Genomic DNA, 12,985 nt, shown 5'->3' on the forward strand with positions numbered 1-12,985 from the left:
TGTTTTACTGAATTGTGAATCTTATATAGTTTTTTTTGTTTTGTGTTGTTTAACCTTTGTCTTGTGTTAGTGTCGGTACCAACCTGTTTGTCGTTTTAAATAATTATGAGCTTTACATATTCTTTGGTATCACACTGAGTCTCAATGATTTTATCAGGAACATCAATTATTTATTTTTTTTAATTTTGGAATTCATTTTTCATTCATTCATTTATTTTCCATGCCGCTTTTTCCTCACGAGGGTCGCGGAGGTGCTGGAGCCTATCCATTTTTTTTTCTAAAATGTTCTGGTGAAAAGTATGACATTTGTGGTCTTAGGGTCATTTTTGACCCTGTTAAAATGTAAGACTAAAAAACCCATAATATGTGCCACACTTGAGCCAACAACCCACAAGAAACATCTACCCCATTCACTATAGCTTGTTCAATACTTCCTTAGGCATGTCAGGCAAGGTCAGTTTGGAGTTTGTGATTAACAGAGTAAGCATTTCAGTTTACGTAGCGTGACAATGAGGCGAACTTTCACTGCAAGCCAAGCTTATGATCACATCTTTGCTGCTGCTGATCAGGCTGGGGACTCAGAGCAGCGGTGAGATAGCGAAGACCAGAGTTCTGAGGAGGTAGACACAGACACATCATCTGAAGAGGAAGTCACTCATGAGCTGTACCTGCTCAAGCATATAAATCCCAAAAGTGGTGGTATCTGTGGGAACTCTGTTCCTTTTGACTATCTAGGATGTCTGGTAGAGATGGGTAAAACTCCTTTCTTATATTCCATATTTAATGGTGTATTTATTTAATTAACCTTGGCACTTTTAGGCAAGGCTAATTTATTTGAAAAGCACAATTTAACACAAGGTAAAAGTGGTTCACATCACATGAAAATAAGACAATTGTAGTCTCCCATACACTTTGTCCAAATTTTTCTAAAATTGGAGGGGGAGTAAATTTAACTGAAACTAATCCACAGCTGGCTGAATACTGAAAATATTTCTAAAACAACAGCCTGGCTAATGATACAGTATAATTTTGCTTTAGCACCAAGTCATATAAGCTCTATGTAAATAACCGCTAGCTTGCAGTTGCGCTAAGTCTACGTGCTTATGCTGTTGAAAAAAATCACAACAAACCTGTTTTTCTTCACGTCTTTGCTCTCTTTCTTTTTCTTCTGACACGGGGGGCTATTCTCTTTTCATGAAGTTGACTTGTCACCTTAACGTTGCTCAATTGCGGAGGCTAAAAATGGCACCTTCAGGTAGCTCGCTCGTCTGCTGAGTGGTGAGTGAGACTAGGGACTGTAGTGAAATTATCGCATCACAGGAAAAAGTGAGACGGGCAGAAGGCACACTAGAAAAATGATTTCATTATCATTTTAAGACTTATTATGAATGGTTTTGTTTTTCTTTTATTGTTTTGTATAATTTTTTTTAATACTGCTATCATCAAATATTATTTTAATATTTTTCTTGATGCCCTTGACGCTGGTGCGCCCTGAGGCGGTTGCTTGGATCGCCTTATGGGCGGCACGGGTCTGGTGGCATTCTCCATTATAAATAAATAAAATAAAATAAAATAAATAGGGAAAATACGTTGTTCTCGATATGACGATGTCAAAACATCACTTTTGACCTTTTTTTTTTTGTTTGTTTTGTTATGACCTTGCACATTACTGCTCGAAAGGAAACTTACCAAGGTGGGCCCAGAAAAATAAATAAACCTGGACCCCCTACTGAATTGTTGCAGGTAAAGTGTTGCAGGCTCCACTATTATCAAAGTTTGTTTTTACAGTCACCGCTTTTGCTGCTTCATACTGTTCCCAAAAACACCAGAAGGCCATACTGATGTCTACTCAGTCATAATAGAGGTGCAGCTGTGTCATCAAGAAAGAGTAGACAACCTGGACAAACTGACTGCCACCTACACCAGTCTCAGAAATACCAAGAGAAGGCCAATGGCTATTTTGTACAACATCCAAAATGTTTCCTGCATACAATGCATTTGTGTTGTGGACGCACGTTCACCAAGAGTGGAATTAAACATGAAAATATACAAAAAACAAGTAGATAATATTTCTCAATGAGTTAGGAAATTCACTTGTCATTGAAAAAAGGAAAAAAAGGAAGGAAACAAAAAGAAAGGAAGCGAGTCACAGCCACCGTTGCGTTGGTCAGACAGCTGCAGCGCTCACCAAGCACTTCCATCCATGTCCACAGTGGCATCTGCCAACCCTACCTCAACACCCATAGACAAACTACAATATCCCACCCCTAACACCATATGTGTTCCTATAGTTAATAATATTAAGACTACAACTATGAACATTTGACCGATGTCTTCTATTATCCTTCAGGAATAGTCTGGTAGCATGACAACCTTTTAATCATTTATGTAATTGTGGGATTTTTGGGGAGCAAAACACTGGGGAAAGTAACTAAGTATGTTTTTCCTCCACTATTTGATTACTTACGAGGGGGCAGGTTTGCTGGAGGTCAAAATGTCTTTTGATGGCCAAAATAAAAAAATCTCTGCTGTTTACATTCGGTTGGAACCAGGGCCGGATTGTGGGGGGTGTGGGCCCTAGGGCCAGGAGCTGCTGAACAAGTTATTTTGCACAGGTTGAATACAAAGCAAGTTGTCAAGCTGAAAGGTCCAGGTTGTGAGGAGTAGTGAAGCAGGGGGCTATAGACCCTACCCACCGACGTCACAAAATCACGTGATCGCTGTATTGTTCCGCCCCATTGTCCGCCATTTTGTGTCTGTATTATCAATGGTCTCAATTGATCGAGCAATTTATAATGCATTTCATAGCAGACCCGGTGCTTTCGGATGCCGTAAACTCACTAGATGCGTTGCATAAAAGGCGTTATGTGGAAAAGCTTCAGTTTATCCATTCGCCAGATCCATATTTGATGCCTAAATCGATGTTTTTCGACCCGCTTCCTTCGCCGTCTTTGCCTGACACCTGCTAGCTACCCTGATATTTACAACTATCTTGTCCACACAAAATCAGCCTATTCTCACGAAAGTTAAAAAAACTTTAAGAGCTTGGAGGCTTATAAATACTTCGTTGCTGGTTGGGTGAAACAGGTCCTCGTCCACAAAAATTCGGCAGGAATCTATCTTGTGCTTGGAAAGGTGAGTTACGAAATTTTCAATTCAAAATCTTTTGTTCTTGCTAACATCCACTGTCAAGTCTAATGTATTTCATGTCATTTGTCAATGGAGCTAGGGCTTTTAATGTTTATATGGTTTAGCGATAGCACTCTCACTACATACATACGTGTATGTTGTCGGCGATTAGCCAAGCAATGATCTTAATTGTGGTTGTCAGCCCAAAACCCTCTAAATATATATTAAATGCATCTTACCAGATATAAAATGACTACTACATAATCTGTGGTAATCGTTTGGAGCCCAGTTTTCTCGTCGAATTGCAGCAGCCCATCTCGCTCTCCTCACCGGGTCTCTCGGAATCCGGTAGAACTTCAAGTCTCTCCGTCTATCTTCTCTGTTATTGCAACCGACCGCCACACACGCCTTCACCATTTTGATGATTAATGTTAACGAGCAGAAAAACACGCCGTAAATAGGAGGAATGTGCGTAGCCGTAACAGGTAAACACGATGTGTTGACGGTCACAATTGGGCGGCACCAGTCAGGAGGGCGGAGTTGTGACGTCACGTGGGTAGGGTCTATAGACCCTACCCACCAACGTCACAAAATCACGTGCTCGCTGTATGGTTCCGCCCACTTGTCTGTCATTTTGTCCTGTATTATCAATGGTCTCAATTGATCGAGCAATTTATAATGCATTTCATGGAAGACCCGGTGCTTTCGGATGCCGTAAACTCACTTGATGCGTTGCATAAAAGGCGTTATGTGGAAAAGCTTCAGTTTATCCATTCGCCAGATCCATATTTGATGCCTAAATCGATGTTTTTCGACCAGCTGTCTCTGCCGTATTTGCCTGACATCTGCTAGCTACCCTGAACTGTACAACTATCTTGTCCACACAAAATCAGCCTTTTCTCACGAAAGTTTGAAAAACTTAAAGAGCTTGGAGGCTTATAAATACTTCGTTGCTGGTTGGGTGAAACAGGTCCTCGTCCACGAAAATTCGGCTGGAATCTATCTTGTGCTTGGAAAGGTGAGTTACGAAATTTTCAATTCAAAATCTTTTGTTATTGCTAACATCCACTGTCAAGTCTAATGTATTTCATGTCGTTTGTCAATGGAGTTAGGGCTTTTAATGTTTATATGGTTTAGCGATAGCACTCTCACTACATACATACGTGTATGTTGTCGGCGATTAGCCTAGCAATGATCTTAATTGTGGTTGTCAGCCCAAAACCCTCTAAATATATATTAAATGCATCTTACCAGATATAAAATGACTACTACATAATCTGTGGTAATCGTTTGGAGCCCAGTTTTCTCGTCGAATTGCAGCAGCCCATCTCGCTCTCTTCTCTCCGGGTCTCTCGGAATCCGGTAGAACTTCAAGTCTCTCCGTCTTCTCCGTCTATCTTCTCTGTTATTGCAACCGACCGCCACACACGCCTTCACCATTTTGATTATTAATGTTAACGAGCAGAAAAACACGTCGTAAATAGGAGGAATGTACGTAGCCGTAACAGGGAAACATGATGTGCTGACGGACAATTGGGCGGCACCAGTCAGGAGGAAGGAGTTGTGACGTCACGTGGGTAGGGTCTATATATAGAAAGAGTTCAGGTCTCCGCCCCCTCATTCAGTCCATTTCAAAATCGATATTGGAATTCTACTTAGACTTCCAAATTTGTTCACTGAAAATACAGTAGCCCTTACAATGGCTTTAAGTCTTAAGCTACACTATTACATATAATCGTATATAATACTACTACAATACAGTATAATATAATGTAAATGTCAATGAGCTTTTTAATAGTGTGTTGGATGTTAAATCTGATAGTCTAGGAAAGGTTTTAATATAAGAATGACTGCCCCCTACATGTTACCGCCGGTATCCAGTGTTGCCAATTTAGCGACTTTGTCACTAGATTTAGCGACTTGTGGCCATCTCAGGCGACTAAAACCACATTTTACGACTTTTAAAGTGAATCTGGCAACTTAAAAAAAAAAAAAAAACTCTTTCTCTCGAGTGTCAAAATCATTGTTTTTCAATGTAACTTCAGATCTGCACTGCTACCAGAAGCTTATTTCATGGTTAAGCAGCACCGCACATTAGCCCCGATCTTGAAACTGTACCCTTTGGGATTGTCAACACATTTTCTTGAGATCAGCGAGTCGTGCGTGATGTTATGACATCATAGTAACGTTGTGACGTAATCTAGCAACATTTCAGAGAGCCACTTTTGGTGATTTGTTTTTGGCAACATTACCAGTATCGTGCATAGTGCTCTGATCGTTCTGCTGCAAGTATGTGCCGTTGCGCACGTAAATTAACCATGTGCCCCAAATCAAGTACTTTCTCTGTGTACTTTCTTTCAGTGTACTGTAAAGCAGTGCACTTGAATCGCACGGTACTCAATTTGACAGGTTAGTACTGTCCCAAATCACACACTGGCATCCCCACCCCCCCCCCGGGCAGCTGGACCCTTGGGCCCCTGCCCCACTGGCCCGGTCCGTAATACGGCCATGGTTGGAACACATCGCTGGTATCATCCGAGTTGGATAAGTCCGACTTCCCACCTTCCTCGAATGCAGCATGAGCACGAGTGGCCAAAGCACTCCTGTCTATTGCGGTCGCAAATTAAATGAAATATGGCAGTTTGGGGTAACATTATTTGGCCGCGCAGCTTTTTCGAACAATGATATGCCTTTTGGATTTATTTGACTATCTTGGATCTGTTGACACCGTTTTATATTGGCATGTGTTGGCATTGGCAGCACTCGACCTTGTACCCTCAACGCCGTGCAATAGTTTTCTGTTCTGGAGGCTTCAATGAAAACAGAGTCGACACACAAATACTGAGAGTCTCAGGGTGTAGTCAAACAATAAACACAAGTTTTAATGAATGAGGCACACACATTTCAGAATCTGACTCCAATATATAAACCCTACTCAGGTGACGTCCCTGCCACGCCACCGCGCCATGTTGTCCGTATACTCGTCATGTTAATGCATTAGCGCTTCGTAAATTCCTCCTATTATGGCGTGTTTTTCTGCTCGTTAACATTAATAATCAAAATGGTGAAGTCATGTGTGGCGGTCGGTTGCAAAAACAGAGAAGATAGACGGAGAGACTTGAAGTTTTACTGTATTCCGAGAGACCCGGAGAGGAGACTGAGATTGACTGCTGCAATTCGACGAGAAAACTGGGCTCCAAACGACTACCACAGATTATGTAGTAGTCATTTTATATCTGGTAAGATGCATTTAATATATATTTAGAGGGTTTTGGGCTGACAACCACAATTAAGATCATTGCTAGGCTAATCGCCGACAACATGCACTCAGACGTTGTGAATGAACTACCTGAAAATATATAATTATAAGGGGATAGTCAGACAGTGTCATACAATTAATTTACAATTTAACTATTGAGGTCAAAAGCCAAAAAATAAATTAAACTAGGGACAATCTGGAGTAGTGCTATCGCACTTCGTATTTATTACGTATTATATATGTATGTAGTGAGAGTGCTATCGCTAAACCATATAAATGTAATGGGGCGTATCATGTGAACCGGCATGCAGGCTGAATGTTGACTCCGGCCAACAGGGGGAGCTACAAGCTTATTTAGACTGAATTTAGTACCCCCGTGGAAGCGTGTGGGAATGGTGAGAAAGGGAAGTGCATAAAAGCGCATGCATGCCACTAGTTTAAATGGACGCGTGCTTTGAAGACGTTGCGTGCACGTAGATTAGGGTGTTGACTGTTGACCCGGGGTTTTGCTTTCACACTGCATGACGATCAGAGCCGAGGTTATTTTAACACAGGTCGCTTGGCGGGTTGATCGACACGGGTCGAGGCGGGTCGCTGCAACTTTCCCACTGTCACCAAAAGCCGATTGTTAGTGGGTTGACATGGGTTTTTTGGTCAGTGGGAAAGGGGTAATAGAGTCTCGAGTCTTCTTATGAGCAATTCATCACTACACATTGAGATGGCATGACAAATCTCGCGAGTAAAACCCTGAAAATGTTTGCAATATATGGCGAGGATAGCGTGGTGCTATATTTCCGTGTTCAGAGTTGTGGCGAGGCTCCCTGGAAGTTACGTCATCAGGTAGCGGTCGGCAGGGTGTCGCGTCCCTCGTTGCTATGGTGTTGCTCTGGCCATAACTCAAAAACTACGCGGCCAATTATTATTATTTTTTTTAATGTGACTTTTTGAGACAGCGAATGATGTATTTCATACAATTCAACCGAGTAAAACACTCAAGAACGAAATCCGAAAATCTCTTCAGTTGCCCTTTAACAACCTTTGTGTTCTTCAAGAGATTGAGATAAGTGAGCTTACTCTTATGACACCAAATGGTATATGTGTAAATTAGCCAAAATGTGAATGCATGATTGCTTTTGCTAAGAATAAAAATGGCTACATAATGCATACAAGTGATCGTATAAATATGAGTACATAACACAAGCTAAGATTGTACTATTCAGTCGCGCTAGCTTAGTCAGTCCGGAGTCCTGAAACTGACAAATAACTAACAAACTGCATGGAATTTGTCGGAATACACTCCACCGACTAATTAAAACCACGCGAACTCGAAGATTAAGCCTAATGTCAAAAATTCTGAATTTCCCGTTTAATATAATATTGAGACCACTGTCGGCTTTTTGGCACAAAAGAAACTGGTTATAGGCACTTTTGAAAGAAAATATCTTAGGGAACTTCCACTACTGAAAAAATATGCGCTTCAATGTCGATTTAGAATTTTAATCGTAACATTTTCAAGGTAACACACCATTAAAACAGGCAACTTAGCATAGCTGATTCTAACTTTACACAGTGAAGCACTGCCATCCAGCCAAGAACACATACTATCTAATATTACAACAACAACAAGCTGGCACACTTGGCTGGCACAACACAAAGATAGACGAATTGACAGAAATAGGTGCGCAGCCAATTTTATCAGAATACAGCAGCCTTGTCGAGACTGCATGGAAAGTAAGCTTTCCTCAGCGTTTTGTGTTCAGTGTCTTGGTAAAGCCGCGGCTGTGATTGATGGCACTAACGAGCCTGTTGTGCATTTGCCTTCCAATTGGGTACCGCTGGTATAAGGGAAGCAGCAGAAGGAAGTGGCAGGTGATGGCTTCTGGGAAATGGAGATCCGTGGAGTCGGGCAAGATGGCCACTTTCATCTTGATGCTGCTCATTCCCGTGAAAGGCACGCGGTCACAACCCGTAAGAAAACCTGATGGCACAAACAATGAAACGAATGAAAACCTGATCTATTTATAAATAATCACGTCCTACACTTACACAGGAATTTCCTTTTTTCTTCCTCTGATAGTTGGTCGAACACCTCCCAAAAGATAACAATATTTGGGTGGGCAGCATGATACTCTCCTTCATATATGGTGTTCTGTACACAAAAATAAAAATATGATCAGGTTTACTCTGATACGTAATACCAGTGTTGTTCAGCTTACTTTTAAAAAATAGTTACATTACACATTACTTCTCCCGAAAAGTACCTCAACCTCATTGTAAGAGTAATTAGTGACTCAGCAAAAAGTAAATGTTCTTACTTTTCATGTTCTAACACGTTATTACATTATACATTTTAGTTAATCTTTCACATCAAAGATGTTCATATTGACTGATTGAATTGAAGTTGTTTTCATTAAAAAAAAAAAAATGTAAGTCACACTTTTCACATTTTTCTTTTAATTTCACCAATATAAAAGTGTAACTGTAGACAAACTTGAACTTTCAAATGCTGTGGGAAAAAACTTTTTGTTTTTCCTGTTGTACTGAACCCACACCGAACCGTGACCTCCGTACCTGAAACGTGACTTGTGTGTATCGTCACAGCCCTAATATATATGGCGGAAAACAGACAAGACTGAAAAAGCAGTTTCTGCTCTTGCACTCCTCTTTAAAAGAAACTGCTGTATTTTAAGCCAAAAGAACTGTTGTGTTTGATAGAACAATATGTTTATATGCTGCCATAGCAGATTCATGGCGCATTAAGCCTCCAAACTATTTTTAATTTGTCCGTTTTACCCTGGAAACCCCAATTTACAGACGTCGCGCAACCCAGCCATAAAACGAAGATAATTAATTAGGGCCCGAGCACTAGGCGTGCGAAGGCCCTATTGTAATGCAAAGGATTATTATTATTAGGGCCCGAGCACTAGGCGTGCGAAGGCCCTATTGTAATGCAAAGGATTATTATTATTATTATTATTATTATTCTTCTTTCTTCATGGCAAATGAAAATGGCCAATTTGGAGGCCTGAACATGCACGAAAAGTCACCAAAATTTGCACATACGTGCAGATTCGCGTAAATTTCGATAATCTTGCGTCGTTTTGAAAAAATGTCAAAAAATGGCTCAGTGGCGCCCCCTTGACCCTTAAAATTTTCAAAAAGGCCTCTCCTCTCAGGTTTTCAACGTAGAGCAATGAAATTTGGGGAGTAGATACCTTATGCCTAACTGCTCAAAAAAGCCTCTTGCACCCATATTCCAAATCCAACAGGAAATCGGTTATTTTGGATCGAATCTGAAATTTTTTCGGTTCACAGTTGGAGTTCACATTTGGAGGCCTGAACATGCACGAAAACTCACCAAAATGTGCACATATGTTCAACTTTGCGTAAATTTTGATAATCTTTGAAAAAAATTAACAAAAAGGCTCAGTGGCGCCCCCTTGAAATTTTCAAAAAGGCCTGTCCTATTAGGTTTTTTCAACGTAGAATGATGAAATTTGGTGAGTCGATACATTGTGTAAAACTGCTCCAAAAAGTCTCTTGCACCTATATTCCAAATCCAACAGGAAGTCGGAAATTTTGGATCAAATGCGAAATTTTATTGATTTACATTTGAGACCTTGTCGCTGAAGAAAATAGTTGGATCGTCTTCAAAATTGGTCAGACTATTCAGGAGACATATGAGATCTTAAGTTTTCAAAATGGTGAGTTTTCATCCAAGGGTCTGGCCTGGGCGTAGTCCCAAAGTTGGCCATTTTTAGGCAAAATACCAAATTCAGAAAATGATTAAAAACTCCGTGATACAACGTTCAATCTTTTTCATTTCTAGCATGTATATGAGATATCCCAGCCTGAACACGACTGCATTGAAATATTACTCATTAGGCCTGGCGCCCCCTAGTGGGAACAGGAAATGGCATTCTTTACGAGAGAGGATCCTCCTCCAAGGGAAAAAAATCTATTGACCTCAAACCTGTTTCAGGGGAGCCTCAAGACATGTGTTCAGGTGCCTGATGAAAAATATTTAGGTTTCGTTGAAGCGGAGAGGTCCAAACTGGAAGTGAAAATGACCGTCAACAATTTGTCTCGCCAAAAACTTTGAACAGTCATAACTCGGCAGATATGCAACATATCTGCGCCAAACTTTCCGTGTTTGTTGAGAGTCATACCCTGAAGGTTCTTGTAGGGGTCATTTGCATCAACTCTACAGTGCCAACTAGTGGCGACAGAAAGAAGTTTTAAAAAAGGCCTTTCCTATTGGGTTTTTTCAACATAGAGCGAGGAAATTTGGGGAGTAGATACCTTATGCAAAACTGCTCCAAAAAGTCTCTTGCACCCGTATTCCAAATCCAACAGGAAATCGGGTATTTTGGATCAAATGTGAAATTTTTATCGGTTCACAGTAGGAGTTTACATTTGGAGGCTTGAACATGCACGAAAACTCACAAAAATTTCGACATACATGCGGCTTTGCATAACGTTCAATAATCTTGCAACGTTACGAAAACATGTAACAAAATGGCTCACTGGCGCCCCCTTGAAATTTTCAAAAAGGCCTCTCCATTTAGGTTTTTCTAACATAGAGTGATGAAATTTGGAGAGTCAAAACTTTGTGCAAAACTGCTCCAAAAAGTCTCTTGCACACACATTCCAAATCCTACAGGAAATCGGGTATTTTGGATTGAATGTGAACTTTTTATCGATTTACAGTGTGCACATTTTACACCTTGGCACCTAGGGAATTAGTTTGATCATTCTCAAAATTGGTGAGACTGTTCATGAGGCATATGAAATCTTAAGTTATAAAAATGGTGTGTTTTCATTCACGGGCCTGACCTGGGCGGGCGGCCAAAGTCGGCCATTTTTTCGCCAAAACACCGAATTCGGAAAATGACTGATAACTCCCTCATACAACGTTCAATCTATTTTAAATCTGGCATGTGTGTGAGGTATACCAGCCTGAGCAGGACTGGATTGAAAATTTACCATTTGTGCCTGGCGCCTCCTAGTGGGAACAGGAAATGCCCTTTTTTACGGGACACACTCCTCCTCTAAAGGGAAAAAATCAATCTACCTCAAACCTGCATAAGGGAAAACTTAAGACCTGTCTTCAGGTGCCTGATGAAAAATATTGAAGTTTCGTTGAAGCGGAGGGGTCCAAACAGGAAAGTGAAAATGACTGTCAACAATTTTTCTCTCCAAAAACTTTGAACAGTCATAACTCGGCAGATATACAAGATATCTGCGCCAAACTTCCCGTGCTTGTTGAGAGTCATACCCTGAAGGGCCTTGTAGGGGTCATTTGCATCAACCCTACAGCGCCAACTAGTGGCGATAGAAAGTCACTCGTTTTTCCAAAACATGTCCAGTTCTTTTCATGTTGGTCATTGTAGTTTCAAGACCTATTAAAATACTTTTTTACGGCCCATGTCCACGTGTCTCTGTCTGTTGCCGTGACGACCCTTTGTTCGCCATTTAAAGGAAATATTTTTTTTCAGAGACTCAGGGAGGTTATAGAGCCACAATAGTTGGCACACTTGGTCGAATTGGCCCAGTTAGAAGATTAATTTTGGTTTTGAATAAGGGCTTGGCTGCACAGCTCAGTAGTGGCTCCTTTTTTGTAGTACTCTCTCCAATAGGGGTTTTTATCTCTTGGGTGTGGGAATGTAAATAGGCGACTTTCGAGCATGTTAGGTTCTAATGAGATGATTAGAGAGGAGGATCTCCCACCACCCTGACCTGCACACAGTCCGAGTTGCGTGACGTCCGAGTTGCGCTAGATTGCGAGGGCCCGTTCAGTCCTGCTTGCAGGCCTAGTTATTATTATTAGGGCCCGAGCACTAAGCGTGCGAAGGCCCTATTGTTTTGCAAAGGATTATTTTTTTTTTTATTTTTATTTTTTTTTTTTTTTTTCAGGGCAAATGAAAACGGCCAATTTGGAGGCCTGAACATGCACGAAAAGTCACCAAAATTTGCACATACGTCCGGAAAATTGTAAATTTCGATAATTTTGCAACGTTGCAAAAAAATATAACAAAATGGCTCAGTGGCGCCCCCTTGAAATTTTAAAATTGGCCTATAACATTAGGGTCTGTCAGCGTAGAGCAATGAAATTTGGGGGGTCTATACCTTGTCCAAAACCGCTCCAAAAAAGCATTTACACGCATATTCCAAACCCAACAGGAAATCGGTTATTTTGGATCAAATATGAAATTTTTATCGATTTACAGGGTGCACATTTGAGACCTTTTCGCCGAGGGAGTTAGTTGGATCATCTTCAAAATTGGTGAGACTGTTCAGGAGACATATGAAATCTTAAGTTTTGAAAATGGTGCGTTTTCATTCACGGGTCTGACCTGGGCGTGGTGCCAAAGTCGACCATTTTTTCGGCAAAATGACAAATTCAGTAAATGACTTATAGTTCCTTGACACAACGTTCAATCTTTTTCATATTTGGCATGTATGTGTGGTATCCCACCCTTAACACGAGTGCATTGAAATATTACCCATTAGGTCTAGCGCCCCCTAGTGAGAACAGGAAATGCCTTTTTTTACGAGACAGGTTCCTCCTCCAAGGGAAAAAAATCTGTTGACCTC

The 12,985-nt window shown here is 40.9% G+C and overlaps 1 protein-coding gene across 2 annotated transcripts in view; it reads right to left on the bottom strand.

Moving 5' to 3' along the window:
• Window positions 1-6,051: 6,051 nt before the first annotated feature.
• LOC130917198 (E3 ISG15--protein ligase HERC5-like) overlaps window positions 6,052-12,985 on the bottom strand; it is a 168,089-nt gene continuing 161,155 nt past the window's right edge. For both annotated transcript variants that reach the window (XM_057838337.1, XM_057838338.1), the window contains exons 22-23: window positions 8,435-8,537; window positions 6,052-8,366 (exon numbers count right to left, since the gene is read on the bottom strand). In XM_057838337.1, coding sequence (XP_057694320.1) covers window positions 8,131-8,366; window positions 8,435-8,537 — 339 coding nt within the window. In that variant the 3' untranslated portion in view covers window positions 6,052-8,130. The remainder of the gene's footprint in view (window positions 8,367-8,434; window positions 8,538-12,985) is intronic.

Source organism: Corythoichthys intestinalis, chromosome 6 (assembly GCF_030265065.1).
Source record: "Corythoichthys intestinalis isolate RoL2023-P3 chromosome 6, ASM3026506v1, whole genome shotgun sequence".
NCBI classification, from domain to species: Eukaryota; Metazoa; Chordata; class Actinopteri; order Syngnathiformes; family Syngnathidae; genus Corythoichthys; species Corythoichthys intestinalis.